The sequence below is a fragment of the Enhydra lutris genome, unplaced genomic scaffold (assembly GCF_002288905.1).
Source record: "Enhydra lutris kenyoni isolate GAN:26980312 unplaced genomic scaffold, ASM228890v2 scaffoldscaffold17, whole genome shotgun sequence".
NCBI classification, from domain to species: Eukaryota; Metazoa; Chordata; class Mammalia; order Carnivora; family Mustelidae; genus Enhydra; species Enhydra lutris.
Window position 1 is genome coordinate 41,310,274 of NW_019154101.1, and position 24,797 is coordinate 41,335,070.

Here is a 24,797-nt window from a genome sequence, read left to right on the forward strand (position 1 = left end):
GTCTCTGAAACATCATCAACATTGCTTTGCTTTCCCGCCCCTCGGTCCCTCTTCATTAACGCAAAAATTATTAATTGAGAGCCTATTCTGGGCTACTCAGTGTGGTGATTAAAGTAATTCGCATTAATGGGCAATGACTGATTGGCTCAATTCTCTCGGGGGCATTCACATTTCTCAAATGTGCATATTAATCCAAATAAATCTCTGATTCACGGAATAAATGTGAAACAAACCATTAAGAGTCTATTCAGGATTTTTGGTGACAGAACAAAGGGACTTCCCTTCCCTTGGGATCCCAAAGCAGCCTTCTGATCCCTAAGGAAGTGGGCTAAGATAGAGAACTGGGAGGTAGAATGTGTGTGTGTGTGTGTGTGTGTGTGTGTGTGTGAGAGAGAGAGAGAGAGAGAGAGAGAGAGAGAGAGAGACACGACCCACCTCATCTCTAACTCTCTCCAGCTTATGATCTATGTGTCTTCTTCATTGTTTCAGAGCAGGAACGACAGGTATGTATGGATTACAGTTAAATTCCATTACTCTTAGATTATAAACTCTTGCTTTTAGGATCCTATTCCCCAATTTTCCACGGAAATGTTTTCAGATACCCACCTTTAAAAAGGTTTTCAGGAAAACCGTCTTAGCTTCATAGAGGTCCTGGCTGCTGATTCTTCCTTGCCACTGGTCCTCTGCTATTGGAATGAGAGAGGAGCCAGAGATGAGGGCACCAAAACCCAAGGTGTCCGTTTCTCAAGGCGGCCTGGGCTCAGTGAACTATATCTTTTCCTGCAATTGCTGTGCAAATTATGGGAAGAGGATCCTGGCTGGGAGATAGTGCAGTGCAGTGGTTAGGATGGTGGGCTTGAGGGTGGGACAGATATGATGAGTGTGGCTCCCAACCCAATTCCTAGGAGCTCTGTGTCCTTGGGCAAGTCACTTTAGCCTCAGGTGGTGCGGCTTCTCTATACAGCAACAAATGATTCTTACTGAAAGTGTGGCTGATGAGAGCAGCCCTTCCGTGCATCGCCTACCTGTTGCCAGATCTGTGTGGGATGTGGTCTTTCTACCTTGGGGGGTTTTCTTTCAGGCCCAGAGGCTTCCCATGGAATTAAGGGAAATGGGGTATGTAAGGGCTCTTCCCCTTCATCTCTGCTAGAGGAAGGACCTCCTTGAGTCTTGCCCCTCTGGTCGCTACATGGAGGAGCAGCTCTGTGGAGGAGTAGCTGAAGAGTGAGGGCGAGCAAGAAGAGAGCGTCCTCTTCCCTTTCTCTTCCAGGAGTCGGGGCGCTGAGGCTGGCCCCATGGGGCATGTTTAATTTTAATTCACACCACTTGCTCTTTGACCATCTCAGTGAAGCCTGGAATATATACCCAAGTACCTTTTACCGGTTTTTTGTAAGCAGCCCAGGATACAGAAGGAGAATCAAGTTTCTGAAATGAAAAAAAAAAAAAAATACAGATACAGTTAAAGAAGTCGTGCTTCTTCCTGCCCGGGAACTGTTTACAAGAGGGAATTCAGCGGGGCCCCCAAGAGGTCGCTGGTGGCGCAGAAACTGAGGCCAGATTGTAGAGCAAGGGGGAAGGAGAAAAACACCCAGAAACTTTCTTCCTAGTTGCGAATAATCGCCGCCCCCCCACCCCCCGCCCGCTTCGTCCCTCGGTCAGAGGCAGTAACGTGACACCCGGGAGAAACCCGGAGACCCGAGCGCGGAGAGGGAGGGAAGAGGGAGGAGAGAGGACTGCGGAGAGTCGGAGAGGGAAAGGGGAGGGGAAGAAGGAAAACCCCTGTCAAGGAGGTGGAGCGAGGGGCTGGTGTCCGCCTCCTGTTCCTCCCTGCCGTCTTTTAGAGGAGTCTGAACCGGGACAAAACCCGCCGAGACCGACAGACACAAAGCCGGGGGGTCCACGCTGGCGCTGGAGGCGAGCCCCGGCGGCCGCGAGCGAGCCCGAGGCGCGGCTGGGCGCGGGGCGCGGGGGCGCTAGCGGGCGCGGGCGCGGGCCGAGCCGGGGCCGGGCACCTCGGCCGCTCGGGCCGCGGCGGCGGGGACCATGCCGAGGAAAGTCTCCTGAGCCCGGCAACTTCGGCCCCTCCCCGCCCCCACCCGGGCTGCCCTCCGCGCGGCCCTTCCCATGTGCAGCCGGGCGGCCGGGCTCTCCTCCTCGCAGGCGGATGGGTGACCTTTTCCTGGCACGGGCAGGCTGTGCGAGGCGGCGGAGCAGGCGATGAAGAAGAAGCAGCAGCATCCCGGCGGCGGCGCGGATCCCTGGCCCCATGGGGCCCCTCTGGGGGGCGCCCCTCCAGGCCTGGGCAGCTGGAAGCGCCGGGTCTCCCTGCTGCCTTTCCTGCGCTTCTCCCTCCGGGACTACGGCTTCTGCATGGCCACCCTGCTGGTCTTCTGCCTGGGCTCCCTCTTCTATCAGCTCAGCGGCGGACCCCCTCGCTTCCTGCTCGACCTGCGGCAGTATTTGGGTAAGGAAGGGGGGCGGGCGAGGGCGGCGCCGGCCGCTCGAACTTGTGCGGGGGTGGGGTGGGTAGAGGGGCGCCGGGGACTTGTGGCGCTGCGACCGCCCGCCGGCGCCCCGAGGCTCCCCAGGTGGGACTCCCGGGTGCCGGCTTTCTCCCGCGCGTCGGTCCCTCTGCCCCGAGGCGGAGGCGCTGCCTGGGTGGCGCGCGGGGCAGGTACCCGGGGCTGGGCACCGCATACCTTCCCCGCCTCCGCCTCTCGGTCTGGGGCGGAGTGCAGGCGTGTGTGTTTGTGGGTGTGTACGAGTGTGTGTTTTCTGGGCCGGAGATGTGGGGAGCGGAGAGGGGAAAGCACCCCCAACCCCGGGCTCGGGGCATGGTCAGTGACCGTTGTCCTCAATCCCGTGAGCACTCCGGGTTGTGCGGGGGTTGGGGTTCGCTCCTCACCCCGCTTGCTTCTGCCAGTTCCTCCCCGCGAGTCCCCCTCCTGCTTGTCAGCTCAGTGGCCCAGGGGCAGTTTTCGGGCTCCGTGCTGACCCTGGGCTGGCTTGTCTTTCGGCAACAGCGAGGGGAACGCGGGGAGCCGCCGCGCCCAGGGAGGGGGGCGGTCCGGGGCTATCCGAGGGCAGGGGGCAGCCTGGCTGGCAGTGTCGCCTACTTTGACCTGAAGAACCTCTGCGCTGCGTGTGTTTCAAGTCAGAACTTTTTTTTGGGTGGGGGGGAGGGCTTGTGCTTGGTTTCTTAAAAGCGAGGCTGCCTTTTAGCAGAGGTGAGGAAGGGGTTGCACCCAGAGAGAAAAGAGCGGCTGCAGAGAGAGGGCGTGACCCGCAGCTCTGTGCGGCGCGGGGAGGGCGGTGCCAGAGCTAGGCGAGCGCAAGCCCAGGTTCCCGGACCGCGGCTGGCGCGCGCCGGGACCCAGGGAGGCTGCAAATCTCTCACCAGTCGTGGCCAGAAGAGGTTTTGCAGGGGCGGGGTGGGGGGAGAGGCTGGGGAGCCGCCAGCTCCTCGCAAAGGTCCGAGGTGATGAACCTGAGCCACCGGGCAAACATCCGGCATCTGCCTGCGGCGAGCCGGTGTGCAAAGGGAAGCCTCCGAAGCGCTGGACCATATCGGGCCGAAAGACTCCAGTTGGCTGGAGGCTGCCACACTTCACCTCAAAAGTCCTCCCCCCGCCCCCAGTCGCAGAAGCCACAGGTCTAGCTAGCAGGCAGTGTCGGGAGCGTTTTGATATATATAAAAGCAGGTAAAATCATGTTCCTTCCATGTAGATTTTAAAAGTTTCAGTAGAAACTTTGGAGAGCTATGGTTTTGTAAGATGCTTTAGGGAAAATATTGTCCAAGCAGATTTCCAAAGCACAATCCTTAGCATCTGGTTTCTTAGAGGATTTGGGATAATATGCACTTTTATTTTATTATTATTTTTTATTTATTTATTTATTTTATTTGACAGACAGAGATCACAAGCAGGCAGAGAGGCAGGCAGAGAGGAGGAAGCAGGCTCCCCGCTGAGCAGAGAGCCCGATGCGGGGCTCGATGCGGGGCTCGATCCCAGGACCCTGGGATCATGACCTGAGCCGAAGGCAGAGGCTTTAACCCACTGAGCCACCCAGGCGCCCCTAATATGCACTTTTTTTTTTAAAAGATTTTATTTATTTATTAGAGAGAGAGAGAGAGAGCGAGCATGAGCACAGGCAGACAGAGTGGTAGGCAGAGGCAGAGGGAGAAGCAAGCTCCCCGCCGAGCAAGGAGCCCGATGTGGGACTCGATCCCAGGACGCTGGGATCATGACCTGAGCCGAAGGCAGCCGCTTAACCAACTGAGCCACCCAGGCGTCCCCTAATATGCACTTTTATTAGGGAATCAAATCTCTTCTCTCCCTGAGTTCTGGATTTTGGAGTCTCCGTAGCTTCTTAGATTGAGACACCTGCTAGTGCTCCAAAGCTAACTTTATTTTTTTTCCTTTTTCTTTCTTTCCTTTTTAAAGAGTTAACAACATCTCAGCATTAACTGGCATTTGGAAGTGTTTTTGAAGTCCAGGGGTCTATAAAATCTGATGACGAATTCTTTGTTGAAATTCTCCTTAAGCAAAATGTGGAGGCCAATGAGGCAGGAAAAACAGTGGATGGGGAATGAGGGTATCTGTTTTTAGTGCCCTCAAGAGCACTTGGCTTTAGGCAGGGCACTCAAACTTCCTGGGCCTTAGCTTTTTAGTAAAGTTAGTTTAGTAAAGTTAGGGGCTGGACTAGGCTGTATCTCAGACCTCTACCCAGGTCCTGAAATGTTGTGTTTCTGATCCCTTCTTAGGGGTGGGAAGTCCTGAGAGGTAGAAAGAACAAAGGCTATACCAGGGGCAAAATCAAGAAACTGAACTATCCAGCATGTTAACCTTTTGAAAATTGAGCCAGAGTCTGTTGTTCCCAGAATTGAGTGCTTTCATCCTATATTTCAAAAAATGAGACCTGATAAATTTGGGGGCTCAGTTACTAGAAGGATGCATTCACTCAGGGAACTGGGAAGAACTTATGGGGCAAACATTGCTCCTGCTACTACTAACTCATCATTAAGTTTCTGACTGACATGATGGGTGAAAAAAAATGACATCACTGTGAACTGAAAATAGGACACCTTGGCCAAATTTGTTCCCTGTTGTTTTGTTACATAAATATAATGATTTGGGGGGAAAGTGTGCTTGTGGTCTTTAAGAGGTCTTTAAAATATACCCTTAATAATAGAAGGCCAAGGTGTCTGCAGAATACTTTCCCCTTGTTTCCTCCATTCTATTATTTTAGTGTCTGTCAAAACAAAATTTGTGGTTAGTAAACATATTTCCTGAGTTAGGCAATTTTGGAGACAACTATTTTTCTTAAATGTAAGTTCATATAAAGTCAAAATTTTCCAAATTGAAATATTTATAGCAAAAAATTTTCTTGACAGGAACTTATTTTAATATACTTAAATAATATAATACATCTCCACATAGTAGCTACTTGATATTTATGGCAATAAACTGGACCTATTGTATCAAATAGGTCATATGATATTTAACATATTGAATATTCTCACAGCAAGCCAGAAGATAGGAACATTCATGATAAAAGCTAACATTCATTGTGTATGTTCCAGTAAACACACATGCAGAGTGAAATTGTACCCACATACCAATATTACAGGAAGCTTCAACTGTTGTTACCAACACCATTTTTGGTGTGAGAGAAATGAGAACACAGAGATTCACAGACTTGCTGAAGGACACACAGCCAGTAAGGTAGGACTTGAACCCCAATCTGTCTGCTTCAGGCACCTATTGCATAATTCTACAAGCAGCCAAGATGAGAAGGGAATCTGAAGAGCTGACTGGCTAAAAATAATCTCATTACGTATTTGCATAATTTCACTTTCTTTGATACTTTTAATGTGAGTATCTTAAAGGGCCAGCAGAGAAGGGAAATAAGTCAAGCAGCTGGTCTGTCTGCTCTTAACTCCACCTTCCTGTATTAATTTCCCTGTACCAGCGAACTCAGCTCTCCCAGAGCCACACACCTGGGGGTGCTGTCAATTACAATCTTAAATTCCTGAACTTTCTGTCTTCCTTTAGCAGTTTGTTCTTTGTCTAGGCTAGTAGTTTTCAGTGTGTGGTCCCCGGACCAGCAGCAATCACCTGGAAACTTGTTGCAAATGCAGATTCTCGGGGCTATTCCAGACCAACAGAATGAAAAAGAGTCTGGGTCCAGGACCCAGCCGTCTGTATTTTAGCAAGTTTTCCAGGTGACTCTGATGCAGCCTGAAGTTCGAGAACCATCGTTCCAGGGCAAAGCTTTACTTTCAGAATGCCTCCTGTATAGTTGAGTGAAAGAAGGGAGGTACAAGAGAGGCGATTCAGAAACTATTTTAAAGGTGATGTGCATGGTTTTGTCTTTTACAGCTCAACTTTTAAAAATGCATCTGCTTTGCTGCTTAAGCCCCATTGTTTCAAGGGAAGGACCAGCCAACAGCTGCAGCTCCAGCTGGCTTAAACTCTCCGAGGTTAGGAGGTACATGGAATGGAGTGGAGCTGGCAACCAGAAGGAATAGTGGGGAAGGAAAGGGAAAGGAGGCACTGATGATGCTTTCTTTTCCCACGGAAGCTGGGTCAAACAGTTCTTGCTTTCTCGTTTGTTTGGAAATGGGCAAAGTCTGTTCTCCTTAAAGGTACTTTCTGCGGCAGCGGATTTGAAAAAATCAAAGTAAGTTGGGAGCAGGGTGGATTTTGCAGGAATAACCGTGGTCTTGATTTTTTCCTCCTTGAAATGGGTCGAGGGAGAACAAGCGCATAGAGTGGGGTAAAATGTGTGGGTTTGGGAAATGGCTATCCTTAAGCTTGGGGACCATTGTTTTTCCAATTCAGTGAAATTCTTTGCCTTTTTGAAGTGGCATTCAGACCTTGATTTGCTATGGAAAACAAATAAAAATCAAGTAAAATCTCCCCCAGAAATTAGGTTATGATACAGCCTCTGCCAGTAGTCTCATTACTTATGAGCTGTGGAAATACCAGAAACTTAGAATAACACTCGTTACCCTGATGTAAACTGAATAAAGCCAGATGGCTTACTACCCATCTTCTACAACTGGCAAACTAATGATTTACCATCAAGCTTTGGATATGGCATTTAGCCTTTATGGGAACTGAATCTGTTGGGTCGATCTCAAATTGACATGCTTTCCTTTCCATTTTTTAAATTATACTACTTAAAGGGAGATACACTACTTCTATTTCAGTTTTCAGAATTGTTAATCTTTATATATATTCTATACGAGCCTGGCAACATCCAGTCAAAAAACGAGAGAGAAAGAGATGGAACTTCATCGAATTTGAAGTTCTCCAGGTTTAAACGAATTTAAAGGAAAATGTGAAAAATAGAGACCCAGATCCATTACAAAATCATCCCTTTCAACCTTAAAAGTCAAATTTAATTTTTCTTCTGCACATCAGGCATGGTTTAAATATAGCTGCTCTGGGCCCCAGACAGCAATGCAGGAAATGAATGGATTAAATATGATGCGATCAATAGAAATTGTTGATATAAAAAGAAAATGGCATTCTTGTTCAAGCTGCAAATGTGTCTTATAGTGTTGGCTGGGGACACAGTAGCCCTGTATTAGAGGAAGGACAGAAAATGGAATTCAGCTATGGCAGACTGTTCTGTAAACACATGGCATGAATGGCGAAAAGCATTCTGCCTTGTCAACTGTTTTTGATGTAGACTAGTCTTAGTATGAATTGTTTAAAAGTCTGTATAAATATGTATTATCTGGATACTATCTTTCCTCAAATTCCCTGTCATCAATCCAGGTTTAAAACACTAGTTGGCTTTGTATTTGAGAAACCAGGAGAAAAGTGGTCAAGCTTGTTGGGTCCCAGAAGAAATAGTATCTTCTGCTTCCCCCGAGGGTAGTTTAGGGACAGACACTGTAGCTTGCCCTGCAGCTGTCCTGAAGGAGAGCAGTGATGGACAATGAAAAGGCATCTTATTTGACAGAGCATGGCTGCTTGAATTGTGAGAAGTTATCTCTTGCTCTTTCTGCTTTCGCTTGTGTTTCTATTTTGAAAGGAGTTTAGACTGGACCACAAAGAAATGTCTTACCTGTATTGATTTTTGTTATAGAAACTCAGCTTGCAGCAATGATCACCATAAACCCTTTCGTTTATTAGAAGTGGAGACCCAAGCACAACTATTCCACCAAAAAATTTAAAAAGATGCAAAAATTAAAAAAATGTAGAGACTGTTGGGTAAGAAAATTCCAAATGAAGCCCATTTTGGTATTGCTTTTCATTGTTAAAAGTTTTCTTGAGATATGATTTAGAAATCACACAATTCAGACATTTAAAGTTCTTAAAAGTTTGATAGCTTTCGATAGTTTTTAGTATATACATAGGCAAACGCAACCATTCCTATAGTTGATGTTAGAGCATTTTCATCAACACAAAGAGAAACCCCACACCGTTTGGCTGTCACCTCCCTGTTCCTCCATCTCCTCAGCCCTAAGTCAACTCTCATCTACAGTCTGTCTCTATAGATTGGCTGGTTCTGGACATCTCCTAGAGATGAAACCATACAATATGTGGACTTTGTGATTGGCTTCTTTTGCTTGGCTTATTGTTGTCAGGGTTCATTCATGTTCTAGCATGTATCCCAACTTTAGTCCTGTTAATGGCAGAATAATAGTTCACAGGATAGACCACATTTTGTTTACCCATTATAGGTTGATGGACATTTGGGTTGTTTCTATCTTCTATGAACCTTTGTGGACAAGTTTTTTTGCTTAAAGACCTATTTTCTGTTCCTTAGGGTATATACTTGGAAGTGGATCACTAGGTCATATGGTAATTCTATATTTAATTTATTGAGGAACCACCAAGCTGTTTTTCACAGTGGCTGCACCATTGTAAACCCCACCAGCAGTGTATGAGAGTTTGAGTTTTTCTGTATGCCCATCAACACTTGTTATTTTTCATTATTTTGATTATCATTATCCTAATGGTTCTGACATGGTATTTCATTGGGCTTTTGTTTTGCATTTCCCTAATGATGAGTGTTGTTGAGCATCTTTTCATGTACTTAGTGGCCATTGTATATCTTCTTTGGAAAAATGTGTATTCACATCCTTTGCCCACTTTATTTTACTTATTTATTTTTTTTAAGATGTATTTTAGAGAGCGAGAGTGTGCATGGAGGAGGGGCTGAGACAGGAGGAGAGAGAATCTCATGTGGACTCTATACTGAGTGTGGAGCCCGATGTGAGGCTTGATCTCGTGACCAAGATCATGACCTGAGCCAAAACCAAGAGTCCATTGCTTAAGTGTGCCACCCCGGCAACCCCCTTCGTCCATTTTTGAATTGGGCTGTGTTTTTGAGTTTTAAGGGTTCTTTATATATTCTGGATACTAGACCCTTATCAAATATATAATTCTGCTATTTATTTTGAAGTTGCAAAAGATGGTACTGGCTGAAACCCAGTACTATTATGGATTGTTCTCTATTATAGGTGTGTAAATTCTCAAGGGGCAAAACAGTTTCATTCTTTAGTCACCTTCAAAGTGCTAAGTACAGTGTCTGGGTATTTAGTACATTCTAAATAAATTCCTAACAATTAACCAAGACCAAGGATCTCTTCAAAAGAATCTTGGGGGGTCTTGTTTGCCATCATGGATCCCTTTGAATCGGAAACATTTTGGTTGTCTACATTTAGCTGTCACATATGAAACTTTATGTGTAGCTGGCACCAACCCATTTTATAGATGTCACGAAGATTACTGTGACTTATATGTGAAATATGAGTTTAGCTAGTTTTGAACAGCAGATTGTAGTACAATAGATGTATTTTGTCCTGTATTTGCTCACTATAATGGAGCCGATAAGCTCAGTAGGGGAAAACATTTGGGTACATCATGTCCATTATACAAGTACTACAAGGCTACCAAGGAGATCTTGGGCATTCTCATAAAATTAGAATTCATATGCAGCTCATTTCTTATTCACACTGTGCTACAACATAGAGGACACATATATAGGAACAGGATTATGTATGTTTCTCTTTAGTAAATTAACTTACGAATTTTAGAAAGAAATACTAGTTGCTTTTCCTAAAAGTGTTAGATGTTTTTAGGATGTTTTAAAAATATGTGTTATCAAAATGAGAAGCTTTAGGATAGGTACAGTCAATTCTATGTGCTTGGCAGAAGCTCAATTTGCATAAAGTGTAACACTCTCCTACTGAAAGTGACCTGGGAGCCAGATAGCTGTTTAGTGTTGAGGGTATGATACACCTCTCGGTCTGACTCAGGGTTTCTATCTGTTGTCTGTAATTTCCCAGAGACAGACCTGGCTCATTTTTCTGCTCTCATTATGTGGCTACACTTCTGCAACAGCCTCTCTGCTGATGGTTTAGGAAGCTCACGTTCCAATGATGATCTTTGAACTCCTGTCATTTGTTCATGGTCACATCTGAAGTTGTGATAGTCTACCTTGTGTCTTGATGGTTTGTGGGCAAGCACCTTGGAAGGAGGAAGCTTCTCCAGTACCTTCCATCTCTACTCTAACACCTCTCCTGGGTGCTCCACACAGGCCCTCAGGAACTATCTGTGGATTCCGTATATTTGCGGAGCAGACTGTTCTTCCTGAAGGTTCCACATCCTGTTTCGTTTGGTCTCTATTTTAAGCAGAGAACATGAGGAGGAGTGCCAGGAAAGACTTAAGCTCAGGTGATGTCTACGGCCTGTCTCTTCCTGTCTCTTCTCTTACTGGCTGTTTGAAGCATATGTTCCAAGCAAAGATATTAAAGCCACTATGACATAGAGTTCTGTAAAGATTTCCTCTGTGCATGGGGATAATTGTCCGCCTATTACCTGCGGAGATTTGGAATTACATTTACAGAGCTCTCCCCGTTTAATCAAGAATACCTGAGCTCAGTCTAGAGCTTTGGCTGCATATGACTAGAAAGCAGACTTCTTGTTTCTTGTCATTTTCCCAAACCCTGACCAGTTGTTTCAGGAGCTTGCAGATGGGTTATTTCTCTCTCTAAGACAGTGTCTTCCTTACCTAGTGATTTGTATTAAATTAGCTAGTCCATTGCCAGCATGACTTTTTGTCTTTAAGGAGATGAGACCAAAAGATGACATGGTTTTTGAAGTCCCGAGCAAATGGATTTAAACTGAGAAGGGCAAATTAGGACAAAATAAAATTAAGGCTCGGTGCACAAACCCATTGACCCTTGTTTGAGGAAGGGTATGAACATCTCCTTAAGTCGAGGCTTTAATTAAGCAATTCTTACTTCACTCATTGATGGGTGATTTAAGTAATTATTTTACATTTAGCCCTACTGCATTTCTGGAAACACCATTGATTTTTTTTTTTTTCCCCTAGCTCGGTGAGTATGACTTTCACAGTCTTGAAGACAATAAAAAAGAAGTGTTCTGAAACACATAAATCCTTTTGTTCAGTCATTCAGCAAATATTCATGGAAGGCCTGTGGGCCAGAAGCATCAGACGTCAGGAAGAACAGAGGCTTTAGAGCAGAGATTTTGATGTGAATCCCTGCGCTACTACTTATCTGGGAGAACTTGGGCAATTGTCTTAACTTCTCTGAACTTCAGGTGTGTTGATCTATAGATGGGCTTGATAAGTGTTTTATAGGATAAATATCTAACCGAGGGCCTGGCATTCGGATTTAACAAATGTCCATTTTCTCACTTGGTCCTTTGCTTTTCTCAGGCTCCCTTTTCTTCTGGCATGAATGCATCCGTGCACAGGGACGCACACCCATGCGAATACCCATCCTGCTGGAACGTGCAGACCTACTCCTGGCACCAACCTAACTGAGAACTATGAGTGTACTAAACTAGAGTTCTTGTGGCTTATCTCATCACCCGCGCCCTCAGATTAGCGAGGGCGTTTCAACAGCTGGCCAGTCTGGCGAGGGCCAGTCATTTGCCCTATTAATTATACACACACCAGCCTTCCAGCTTCTTCTCTCTGTTGCTCTCTGGAAACAGTCTTGAAAGAACACATTCTGCGCACAGCATGCTTTGAACTTATCCACATTTATCTCCTTCCCCCCAACCCCGCATTTATCAAATAAAAATAGTTGTGCAGAAGGGGTTTTGGTGCAGCCGGCACTCTGGGATGGCCCGCTGTTTGAGGACAGGGTCTGTGACTCATGCCCTTTCAAGCAATCAGAATGCCAGGCTGACACTGTGACAGCTGTGAGAACTTCTCTCACTTAAGACGGAACTACCAGGTCCCTCAGTATGGCCGCTTGCTTTTCTCTGTTCCTGCTTCCCTTCTGTTGGAGGTCAGGACCAGAGCAGTGGACCTGAGTCACGGAGTCACGGATCCTGTCTTTGACAGGAGGCTGGTGAACTTGCCTCTGTTTTGCATATTCTGCTTCTTCCTGTTGCCTGGACCTGCCCCGCCTTCTCTGAGTGCTGACACGTGTGAGATCCACAGGCCACTACTCTCTCTGCTGTAGCTGGTCACTCATGTCCTGGAGAAGCTGAAAGCAAAGTGATTTTACATTATTTAATAGAAAGTTAAATTTTGTTTAGAAAAACCATGACCTTGCAATTCCAATGTGGAGCTTCCTGCTTTGACCCCTATCAGCTGCAGGGTTTCCATATGGACTTGATGGTCCATCTAGGACTATGACCCAGTGGCCAGGAATGGGAAAATAGGGGTGGATTTGGGGTTCTTTAAAGAGAGTCTCTAGGTGATTTTTATATGTAGCCCCAGGAGATGCTGCCTCTTTTCTCTTTAGAATTACTGAATGAGGTGTTGTCTAAGGTTCTGCCTACTCTTTTTTTTTAAAGGATTTTTACTTATTTGTTTATTTTATATGTAGAGAGGGGAGAGAGTGAGGGAGTGAAAGACCGCACAGCAGGAGGAGCAGAGGGAGTGGGACAAGCAGACTCTGCGATGAGCGCAGAGCCCAATGCTGGGTTCCGTCTCACGACCACGAGATCATGATCTGAACTGAAATCGAGTCTGACGCTTAACCAACCGAGCCACCCAGACACCCCAAGTCCTGCCTACTCTTAAAATCACATGTTCAAAGAGATAAGAAGCCATTTAACTGCAGCAACTAAAACTGTAAGGCTCTTTCCTTTGGCACCAAACGCTTATTTAAAAGATTGTAGGAGTCCAGTGACTAAGGCAAGTAGAAGACACAAAAACTTTTTAGGCCATTATTTTCAAAGTCTTAATCATAGTTTTCTGTTTGGTTGTTGTTTTTGTTGCTTTGTCTTCATTAAAATTGGCACCACTCCCCCAACGTCACCAAGCTGAAACAGCCTATCTAGACAATAATGGGAGAATCTTGTCCAGAAATTGTGGGAAACAGAATGCCCCTAGAAAGTCAGAGAGAGAGAGAGAGAGAGAGAGAAAGCAGAGGAAGACATGTCTTTCCAGCGTTCAGAGTCTAACAACATGAGAGGAATAAAGAAGGAAAACGGGTAGGAATAAGTATGTTCCGTTTTTCGAAGTAGAGTCTCACAGCCTCTCTCCAGCTGCCGGCTACCGGCCATTCCGTTCCACTGTGGACAGCTCCAGTGGCTGAGGGAGCTCATTGCGATGTGGCGAGCTACTTCCATCTGCTTCTGCTAGTTCTTCTGGAAGCTACAAGGAATAGTCTATTGGACTGTATCATCTTTCAGAGGATTGAGGATATGAAGATGACTGTCATTCCCCTCACAGAAATATTGTCCAGAAAAATAGATGTAGATCCCAGTAGTTCCTCATCTGAAGTCACCTGCAGACATAGACAGTGGAAACAACAAAGGAAAAAAAAAAAGACTGTAAAAATAGAACCTTCTGAACAATGGTACCCTATAAATAAGGCAGAAGACCCAGACTGGGGACAGGGTTTCTCTAGGAAATGGGATTAATATGTAGCTATGTAAATGTTCAATTAATCAATTAAAAGGAGAAATAATTCATGAGATAAATGGGCAAAGACTATGAGCAGGCAGTTCAGAGACGAGGTAACACAGCTGGCCAGTAAGTGTATGAGAAGACAAAATGGCCTCCATTCTCTTAAGTACCTTAACCACTTGCCTCTGTCTCTGGAGCCCTTTGCTGGCCTGTAGAACTAAGGAAACTTCCAGCTGCCTCTGCTCACAAGCCTGCTTTGCGGAGAGGACTCACTGTCAGAAGTGCCTCTTCTAACCTGCCCTCTTCTGAGAATGATCAGCACATCCATCACCACTGTGTGTTATGATAGGGGAGGGGAGCCGGGGTAGCTCCCGGGACCCTGACACAGGCCCTAAATACAGAAGTCTTCATGAGTTTTTGGTGCCACCTTTGTGTTGGGTGGGTTGCTCACTGAGACGCCCTTCTCCACACTCACAACCGCAGCCAGTGAACCTCACACAGTTAACCCCCAGCAGTGCCCTGTGCCCTGCTTTGCCTCCCTCCATCACCGACGCTTTGCTGAGTCTGTAAGAAGCAGGGCAGAAGACACTGATGTCGCACGCTCAGAATGCAGCATCTTGCCTGGGAGTATTTTCTCAATATCTGGGAAAAACAAGTGAAACTGACTCATCTGGTTGGAGTTCTACAGAAAGATGATTGCAGATTTCATGCGATTTCATTCTGCTTTGGTGTCAAAATTCAGCCAACGATGTGCCAGAAAATGTGTGTAAAATCAAGTACAGATTTAGACACTCGAAGAGGAAGTTATTTTTACCAGGGCGGGGAAGGAAACAGAAAGTGACAGTTGGCAGGGAAGTCAGGGCAGGGCTGAGTAAGGAGGTGAGGTGTGTGCACAGCTGGGATGCGGGCTCGCTGGCATCTCCCGTCTCGCCGGACTGGCCGGGGGCGGGGGCTGCAGCATAGTCGCCTCTTAGCAGGTCGAGTGAGGAGTTCCTGTGCCGCAGACCTACCCAGAGGACAGTGTTGACATAACCTCTGAGGAGAATGCCAGCTGGAGCGGTTGTGAGGGTGACATTGGTTCCACCCAAGATGCACTGTGTGCTGTCCGGGGCTCTGTCACAAGAGTCTCTCTCAAGAACCGCACAGGACACGGATGTGACTGTGGAGCAGAGGATTCTGGAAAGCTATGCAAATATAAAACCGAATGGGACAGTGTCTTTATTTTGCTGTAGCAGATGATGGGAGCGAGGCCGTGTTATTTTGTTTGCTTGGGCTTTTCCCAGTTCCAAAGGCTGCCCTTGCTTGCTGGCCCAGCGGAGATCCAAGACCTTACAGAGTCTGAAGTATTTGTGGTTATGTTCTCCTCATCCTGCTGTGAGATGAAGAGGTTTCCAGAAATTAAAGGGAGGGAGAAGGAAGGATTTGTGAGGATCCATAACCTCTTTTTATTGCCCTTTTCCCTTGGGCAAAGGATGTCTAGAGTGAGAACTTAGCAATGATATTTGAGTCTCCTTTGTTTGTAGTTTGATGATGAACTTTTCAAAAACATTTGGAAAAGACTTTATCCAAGCATTCTTGCACCTTGCTGTCCTGTTCCTTACGACTGGGGAGAGGTGTGTGTGTTCTCTGTGCCTGTGTTGTGAAATGTACACGGTCACGGCCGTGCTGCTCTGGTTCTAACCTGAAGTCTGGCATAGAGCGTGTGTGTAGGTAAGGGTGGTAAGGGTGCTCCCTAGCTTGGAGGGGGAACCTACTAGAACAGACTTGGGTTCCCGGGAAGGCTTCTATTTTTGTCTTTCATTTCTTTCATGGCATAATGCATTGCTCTTTGAAAACATAGCCCCCTTTGTCCAGATTTTTTTTTCTGGCCACCTTGTTGGAATGATAGGTGACCTTTTGTTCATTTCAGAGTAAGACTTGCCCACAAGGCTTTTTTTTTTTTTTAATTTAAGATTTTAATTTACTTGAGAGAGCTAAAGAGTGAGAGAGCACACAAACACGGGGAGAGAGGAGTAGAAGAAGACTCCCCACTGAACAGGGAGCCCAATGTGGGGCTGGATCCTAGGACTCTGGGCTCATGAGCTGAAGGCACACACTTAACCCACTGATCTACCCAGGAGCCCCGTCCACAAGGCTTATACTTCATGGAAGGTTCACATCAATGAGCCTTAAAGGATCAGAGAACATGTGTTTTCCCATAGCTTTCACATGCCCACTCTCCTTCATATTCACCTTGGTAGTCACCCTCTCTTGCTTCCATCTTGTTTCTTCAGCAAATGTCTGTCAAACGTCACCGAAGTGCACGCAGGGGTCTGCCTTCTGCTTGGAAGGGCAGAGAAGGCTAAACAGAGAGAGGGACGAACCGGGTCTGTGGGAGGCTACCGGAGGAGAGAAGAAGCAGTATTTGTGCCTGGCTGTGGAGAGGGTGACGATCTCTTTGGTTAAGGTCCTGTTTGTGCCAGTCTCGAGCTCTTTGGCCTGGCTGCATGATAGAATTACTTGGGGACCTTTGGAAAATGCTGATTTCCATTCATTTGGCCCAGGGTAGTGGGGGCGGGAGGCGTCCTGGGCACCTGTATTTGTTAAAAGCTCCCAAGTAGTTCTAATATGCAAGCAAGGGGGTGCCTGTGTGGCTCAGTGGGTTAAGCCTCTGCCTTCGGCTCAGGTCATGATCCCAGGGTCCTGGGACTGAGCTCCACATTGGGCTCTCTGCTCCACGGGGAGCCTGCTTCCCCCTCTCTCTCTCTGCCTGCCTCTCTGCCTACTTGTGATCTCTGTATGTCAAATAAATAAATAAAATCTTTAATATGCAAGCAAGGCGGAGAATACCCGAAGCGGAGAAAGGGGGCATCGTGTGCTCATGAAGTCCTCTTCCAGTGCTAGTTAGGGACATTTCACTTAATCTAAAATCACCTATTTGGTTGTGACCTAACCCTTTAAGTTTTGGCTTCTCCACACCAGCTCTTCTCAAACTTGAATGGCATTCAAATCACCTGGGAGTTTGTTAGACTGTAGATTCCGGTGCAATAGATCGCGGTGGGGCCTGGGATTCTGCATTTCTAAGAAGCTCTCAGGCATTGCCAGCGTGCCCCCTGCGCTCGCATCGGAGGATCCCTCTTTGAGTAGCACAGGTCCACACTGCAGCATTTCTAGGACATCATTAATACTTGTAAACAAACCCATGAGTCAAAGTACAGCCCAGCCCCCTAAAGATCTGGGCATTTAAACATTTTATAAAATTCTTCTTTTTTTTAAAGATTTTATTTTTAGGTAATTTTTACACCCAATGTGGGGCGCGGACTAACAACCCTCAGATCACGAGTCGCATGTTCCACCAAGTGAGCCAACCCCTAGAGGCGCCCCTTTAAACTTCTTTAGAATTGAATTTTCATTCACCAATTTGATTGTTCGAATTTAAAAACACTAGATTTTTCTTTAGTGAGAATCACACTTGCATGATTCAATTTTAAAATGCCTGTTTTGTTTTGTTTTTCTTTTTATCTCTGTAATCCACGGTATTGAAATGTAGGCTGTTTGGAGATATGTGAGTATAGATTTTGACCGAAGGTCAAGTTCATTAATAAGCATTGGAAATAAAACAACTGGTGTTGGGTATGAAGTTTCTTCATAGTTGTTACAGATTCCTGCACCATTTTATATTTTCTTGCTGAGGCCTGGCATCAGAGTTCTTTGCCAAGTGTCCCTCTTATCTAAATACTCCGGGTGAAGGCTTTTTTTTGTTGTTGTTGTTGTTGTTTTTAATAGCCAGAGCAAATAATGCAAATAGAGCAGATAATTAGAAGGACTTGGTGTCACGCTTTGACAACACAATTTTAAGAAATAGTTAAACCATTAGTACATGCTCACTGGAGGAAACTGGAAAACAGAAAAGCACAAAGAAGAAAAGAGAAAGCATGATAATTGCTTTACTCACAACTGCTTTGGTTTGGTTACATCTTCCTCCTACCTGCAGAATCACAAAGGCCCTTCCACGCCTTCACACGTTTCTCTGCGAGGTTGGTTTTCATGGCAGGGTATCTTGGGAATGTTCCGCGATTCCTTTAGCAGGGTCGTTTTCATATTTAGGCTCTTTCCAGTTTTCCGAGATTCTAGATACAGCTGTGATGAACATTGTTCAGCTTTCGCAGTCTTGTCTACTTCCCTGGGATAAATTCTTAAGACTTGGAACGGCTGGAGCAGAGTGCGTGCCCGTGTTAAAATCGCTCTTCGTGCAAACTGCTGTAATTTTTGGTGTAATTCACCAGCCGTCTGTAACCTGTGTTGCTCACACCCTGACAAAATACTGGATATGATATTGTAAAACTCCTCACCCGTTCCATGGGTGAAAAGTGATATTCTCATGCTATAATTCCCATCTGCCTGTATATTAGTGACATCGAGCAATTTGACTATAAGACACATTTCCTCTTTGGAGAATGAGTTTTACCCTTCCCCATTTTTTCCCCTCTAGGTGTGTTCTCCTTTCTCTCATCAGCTGTAAGAGTTCTTTCAGGGTGGAGAGTATTAACCCTTCCCCTCTTGGTTTTTCATTGCCCTTTGGTTTTTTTAATCAATATCTTTTATTTTTCTCGTGCACTAGTTGACGTTCTTCTGTTTATTATTTTTTCTTTACTTTTATGGTTTTTTTTTAGATTTTTTTATTATGTTCAGTTAGCCAACATATAGTGCATCATTAGTTTTTGATGTAGTGTTCAACATTTAGGAAGGCCTTTAATCCTGACATCAAGTGTGTAGTCTGTATGTTTTCTTCTAGTTTGTTTGTTGTTTCCTTATTTCATTCGTGTTCTCACCCCTTCTGGCACTTATTCTAGTGTAAATGAACTCAATGGTTTTGTGAGTCTGGCTGGAGAAAAAGTCGTCATACTTGAATGTTGTCATTCTTGAACAGTAAATTAATTTTTCAAACATTGAAATGAACTGATTTGACGTTAACGCTTTTAGAGGCTTCAGAACCCCTGTTTGCCATCTAATGCCACACTTCCGGAGGCGGGAGGGCTTCAGAGGCCATCCAGTCCTTCTCTGTAGTGCTGGAACCCAGTGGCTGGCCTCCTCTTCCGCTGCTTCTCCCAGCCGTACCTCCGAGCATGGGGCCCCTCTGCCCAGCCGCGGCAGTTGTTTCTGGACACAACTGTTTGTGCGTCCATGCATTGCACAGTTGCTTGCACTCCGGGTAGGCAGCCACGACCACTCTCCCTGCCTGCCCTGAGTTGCTCTGTCACAGGATCGGGCAAATTTAGAAGTCTTAGCCTCTTGGATTCTTCTTGGGTCTCTTACTGAAAGCTAAAAATGAGCCTCCCAAAGCCACAAGCACCCTTTTCAGTCTGGCTAGAAATTTAGCAGAGGGTGGAGCTCCTTAAGGACAGCCAGGCTCTACCAGCACTTGGCCCTTTGCAGCATCGTGGGGACAGAATTCATGTTAACACTATTTTTATAAACAACTAGATGACAATAAGTTATTTAGTTCCCGTGGGTTGTTATTCTTTTAAATGTTTATAAAACTCAAGGGATCACAATTTGAACACACGGACATTTAAAGGCCAACCATATGGTCTAGCAGAGCTGCATTTTCTTTTCAGGAAATCATGTTTCGACTGTGAACTTGCCTTTAACAGGATGTTGAGTATTTCGGGAGGCAGTGTGGTGTAACAGAGCATTGGGTTTCCAATCAGAAGTCCTCTGTTTGAGTCCTGACATTGCCACTGTGCAGCTGTGTGACCTTGGGTAATTCACTTAACCTCTCTGAATCTCCATTGGAACTTTAGAGGGACTCTTTCTGTTCTAGAACAACAGCCAGCAGATTCTAAAGACAATGCTATCTCGTACACTGCTGCCTGAAATCCTATGAAAACTTGGATTTATAATATCTGCCAATACACATCTTCATTTTAATTATTGAGGCAGAAGCCTGGCCAGAGCAGGTGGCACTCCAGAGGGTAGGAGCAGGAGGGAAGTTGCTTAATTATGGGAAATGTGTATGTGTGTGTGTCTTCAAACAAACCAACCCATCAAAATTCTGCCTTTCGGCTTTCACACACAGGGTTATTTGTTGTGTATATAGTTCTGCTCTCTCTTTCACAGTTTTCTGTGGGAAGAAGACCTAAGATAATGTAAATTACATTTTAATCTACTGGATCTTTTTACTCTTTCCCTATTTTCCTTAAGGTCTGAACAAAGATTTTTTTTAAAATATGTCTTAAGACCTCTGGCTGTTTCATTTTTAACTTACAAAGAATAGTTTGATGATTAGAAGTTCTAAAAACACTTACCCCATGATCATTTGGTAAGTTTTTAATTTTTTCAATACTGTTTTCAAAATTTGTGTGCTAGAGACACAAAAGTTCTCCCAAGAGTTGCTGGTCTAGTCTCTGATATAGATGTATAAGTTCATCATTTTCATGCATATATTTGTGCTAATAGAGATACATTCACATTATTGGGGAGCACAGGGGAGGAAAAAATTCGAATAGAAGAGGGCTTCATGGAAGAGGTGGTACTGGAGCTGGGTGTTGAAGTATAAATAGGAGTTTGCTGGGCAGAGATGTGGGAAAGGGGCATTCCAAACAGAAGGAGCAGCGTTTCCAAGGGCAGGCCTGTGGGCAAATCGTGGCACCTGTGGGTACTCCAAGAGAGTACAGGGTGGTCACTGAGAGACTGTGGCATGGGACAGGGAGTGGGATTTGCTACAAGGGAGGCTCCCAAGGGAAAAGGCTAAATTGTGAAGATCCTTGTACCTTATGCACTGTCTTGCAGTGGGGGAAACCACTGAACAGTTTGAGACAGCAGGGTGACAGCAGATTCGTTATTCATGAAGAATCTGGAGACAGAATGCCATGGAAGAGTCTAAGCATTTGTCTGGAAGGGTCTTCAGATTTGAGTAGCCTCTCAAGTTCATAAAGTACTTGCCCAAGTATTGTCACACCTGCTTTTTTACTCTCCCACGTGGTGGGTGATAAGCTCACTTCGCAGATGAGGACCCGGAGTCCAGAGACGCATGAAGGGCCCTGGTTCACTCAGCAGGTGGGTTGGGGAGAGGAGGGGTTCTGCATCTGGTCCAGGTCTGCCCAGGGCCTGGGGATCTTGTCCTCTTTACTCCATGCATATGGAAGCAGATTTCAATGAAAGCACTGAGGTATTTTTCTAACTCCTTTAACGAGAGCTTTCAAAGTAGTTTTAATCTTGATAAAGAAAGTTGGACAGGAAAGTCAACTTAATTCTTATCCTGCAGGTATTTATTTAGTCTAATAGATTCATGTCGATTTGCCTCCTTGCCGCTGTTTCCCTGTTATGATAGCATTCTACAAGCTGATGGTTTATTTTCTCTGATTAGCTAAAATGGGAAGAAAAAATCCCCACTGCGTTTTTATTAGGATAGGCTCTACCGTATCTTGAATTTATGTTTCATTTATTTCAGGAACTTCGATTATGCCATTTCGTTGTAGATCAAGCCAGCATTTAGGCTATCATTTCTCACGGTTTTAAAAATGATTGTTCACTGAGTACGGCAGGCTTATTTTCTCTGTAGGCTCATCGAAGGGTCTTTAGAAGTGACTCCCCTTACGTCTTGCCTTAAGGCCTGTATTCTGGGGCTGTTGATCTTGCTTTCTTTTTCTTTTTTTTCCCTTTTCTTCTCCTTTTTTTTTTTTTTTTAAGATTTATTTATTTGAGAGAGAGAGAGAGTGTGTGTGCTCGAGCTGGGGGAGGGATAGAGGGAGAGGGAGAAGCAGGCTCCCCGTTGAGCAGGGAGCCCCACGTGGGCTCAATCCCAAGACCCTGCGATCATGAGCTGAGCCAAAGGCAGATGCTTAACCCAGGTGCCCCAGATCCAGGCCCCCCTGATCATGTGTTTTGAGTGTAGCTTTTCATAAGGCAGTTGAGCCCTTCCAGCCCCTGCTGAAGGACACCTGGCCCTCCCTCAGTTGCCACCTGCTCTAGGAAGTTTCAAGCAAAATGGTCTAGTTTTGTTTGTGCTTGTTTTTGACCAGAAACCAGTTTTAAAATCTCTAATCTTGTTAAAACACAGCTGGAGGAAATGGGTTTAGGTCACAAAAAAAGAAACTGAACTGTGCTCATGGTGGTGGGTGGGTAGGTAGTCCTTCAACCACTTGAATTGCGGGACATCTGTTTAGGGAAGAGGGGAAGGACAAAAAGCTCTCGTGGGTGCTCTGGACCCCCAACCTATCTACACTGGCCCAGGGGCTCCCATATTATTACTTATTGGGTAATATATGCTTATTAGAGTAATTATAAGAGGGAGTGAGATAGTTTTTGTAGCTGTACATTAAATGTATATCTGAATTTTCTGGGGGCCAAGGCAAAAAGGGGAATAAAATGCGTCCTGTCATCTTTACGAGCTGTTCTTCACGAGCCTGTGCCATTCACCGGTCCTTTGTGAAAGTGGAAGGCATAATATAAAGTCGCAGGTCAGCCGTGGCATTTCCCTAGGGAGCTGAGCTGTTTCGGTGTCTTGTCTGTTTAGTTTAGGTGTCTCGCTTTTCAGTAGCTTTATGTGTTGAGAAAAGACAGAGCAATAGGTATTGACCATGACCCTGATTGTTTCTCTCAAGTATCCATTTCTTCAGCCTTGTGTTTGGCAGGAACAGGAGAGCAGCCCGTTGAATGATGTTAAGCGCCGGGGCGTAGCAATCCAGTGTGGGTGAGTGAGTTTGCGCAGAACAATGTTCTGGTTCACTCACCTGCTCTTGTAGGCGGCCCGCCTCAGATCTTCTGGGCTTGGAGGAGGGCTGAGCTTCGGACGGGACCCTCTTAGACTCTCAGTGTTATTCCTCATCTGGCAGCTGAGATCTGGGCCAGAATCTTTCTCAGAGAATTCCGAATAAACATATTTTGAATGTTGACACCTGATGGCTTGAAGGACTTTTTAAAAAAAAATCTAATATATTTCCAATTGTCAATGAGAGAATGGAGTTCATTTTACTGGCTTTTCTTCTGTAGCTTTTGAAATAATAATGATGATGATGATGATGATGGTGATGATAACAATATTTTCCAATTCAGCAAACTTCTATTAGTCTTAACATATTTTAGTACTCTTGGATATATGATTTCACAAAAACATATGAGGAACTTTGTCATAAATAAAGGATATTATGAAATCAATTATAAAGTGTATCAATTATAATTTCCCTATCTTTTAATTTCACTAATGTTAATATGAATTAGAAAATGGTCATTTTTTTCCATATCTGGAAGAAGACGATATGCATATTAAAATTCTAATCTATTTTTCAAATGTAAATGGAAACACCAGAAGCCTCAGATTTTTTAGTTCACTGGAAAAGGTGCCTTCAAGTCCTTTTGACATTTTGTTTAATTATTTTTACAAGACCTACATAGACATTTTTCTATTTTTCCCTTTTGGAGAGGACAATAGGAGGGAGAGATGTGAGAGCAAATGTGTGAATTTGCACCACTGCCTGGTGTAGGATTCTGTGGCACCTCAGACTAGGGTTTTGTATACCTCTGGGCAGTGTGCACTCAAAGACTTTCCAGGGGAAAGTGTTGAGCAGGGATTGTCAGAGAGAATCAAATTCTCCATTGTCAGCTGCCCATTATTCTTTTCTCGAATTGAGCTCCCTGAGAACTTGCCATGCCGGCTCCCCTTTTCCACTCGTTCACCCTCCAGGCCCTCCCCACCTGCCGGCTTTGCAGAGAGGGTGGCCGGACTCACACCGTGCAGGGTGCCAAACACAGGCAGGTGCTTAAGGAAGAAGGCAGAAGGCCGGTGCTGATGACATTCGTGGCTAGCAGGCCACACACCCTTCTGTCAATCAGGTGGTTTCAGTTCTTTGCTTTCAACCAAAGTGAAGGAGTTCAAATTATCAAGGAATCAAATTTTTCAAAAAATCAAGTGATCTCTTCCCATAGGTGATCAACAGATTACTGTGGGATTTAGAGAGACATTATAAAGAAGGGAGTGACATTGCTATAATAGAAATCTTCCATCCTCATCTTACTAATTTATGTGAACGAAGTTTCTCAGTGTTCATTTTATTCAAATGAAAAATAGGAAAAAAATAGATGCATTTTCAATCAAGTTTTACTTGGGCTTTTTAAGAGTTATTTGTGAAATTTGTAAAAATCTTTGTGTCGTCTTGATCAATTGTGAAGCAATGGCAATCTTTTTTTTATTTTATTTTATTTATTTATTTGACAGAAAGAGGGATCACAAGTAGGCAGAGAAGCAGGCAGAGAGAGAGGGGGAAGCAGGCTTTCCGCTGAGCAGAGAGCCGGATGTGGGGCTCGATCCCAGGACCCTGGGATCATGACCTGAGCCGAAGGCAGAGGCTTTAACCCACTGAGCCACCCAGGCGCCCCAGCAATGGCAATCTTAATAATAACTCAGCTAAGAATATGTTTTTTGTACTCTAAGAGCATTATGGTCACAGAAAAATTTTTAAAATGAATTTCAATTTACACACATGTTTTTATTGTATAAAATAGAATGAACTGGGGCTGCCTGGGTGGCTCAGTGGATTAAGCCTCTGCCTTCAGCTCAGGTCCTGATCTCAGGGTTCTGGGATCAAGTCCCGCATCAGGCTCTCTGCTGGGCGGGGAGCCTGCTTCCTCCTCCTCTCTCTCTCTACTTGTGATCTCTCTCTCTGTCAAATAAATAAAATCTTTAAACAAACAAAAAAAAATAGAATGGACTGATGAAAACTATTCTCAAACATAAAAGATATATTCTTTTTTAAAAAATTGATTTATTTGACAGACAGAAATCACAAGTAGGCAGAGAGTCAGGCAGAGAGAGAGAGAAGGGGAAGCAGGCCCCCTGCTGAGCAGAGAGCCCCATGCAGGGCTCGATCCCAGGACCCTGAGATCATGACCTGAGCTGAAGGCAGAGGCTTAACCTACTGAGCCACCCAGGTGCCCCAAAGATATATTCTGTTAGAACA

At 45.1% G+C, this 24,797-nt stretch overlaps 1 protein-coding gene across 1 annotated transcript in view; it reads left to right on the forward strand.

Annotated features, from left to right (window-relative positions):
• Positions 1–2,051: 2,051 nt before the first annotated feature.
• The window catches only part of LOC111147596 (uronyl 2-sulfotransferase), a 290,452-nt gene continuing 267,706 nt past the window's right edge, over positions 2,052–24,797 (forward strand). The window contains exon 1 of the mRNA XM_022503723.1: positions 2,052–2,464. Coding sequence (XP_022359431.1) covers positions 2,218–2,464 — 247 coding nt within the window. The 5' untranslated portion in view covers positions 2,052–2,217. The remainder of the gene's footprint in view (positions 2,465–24,797) is intronic.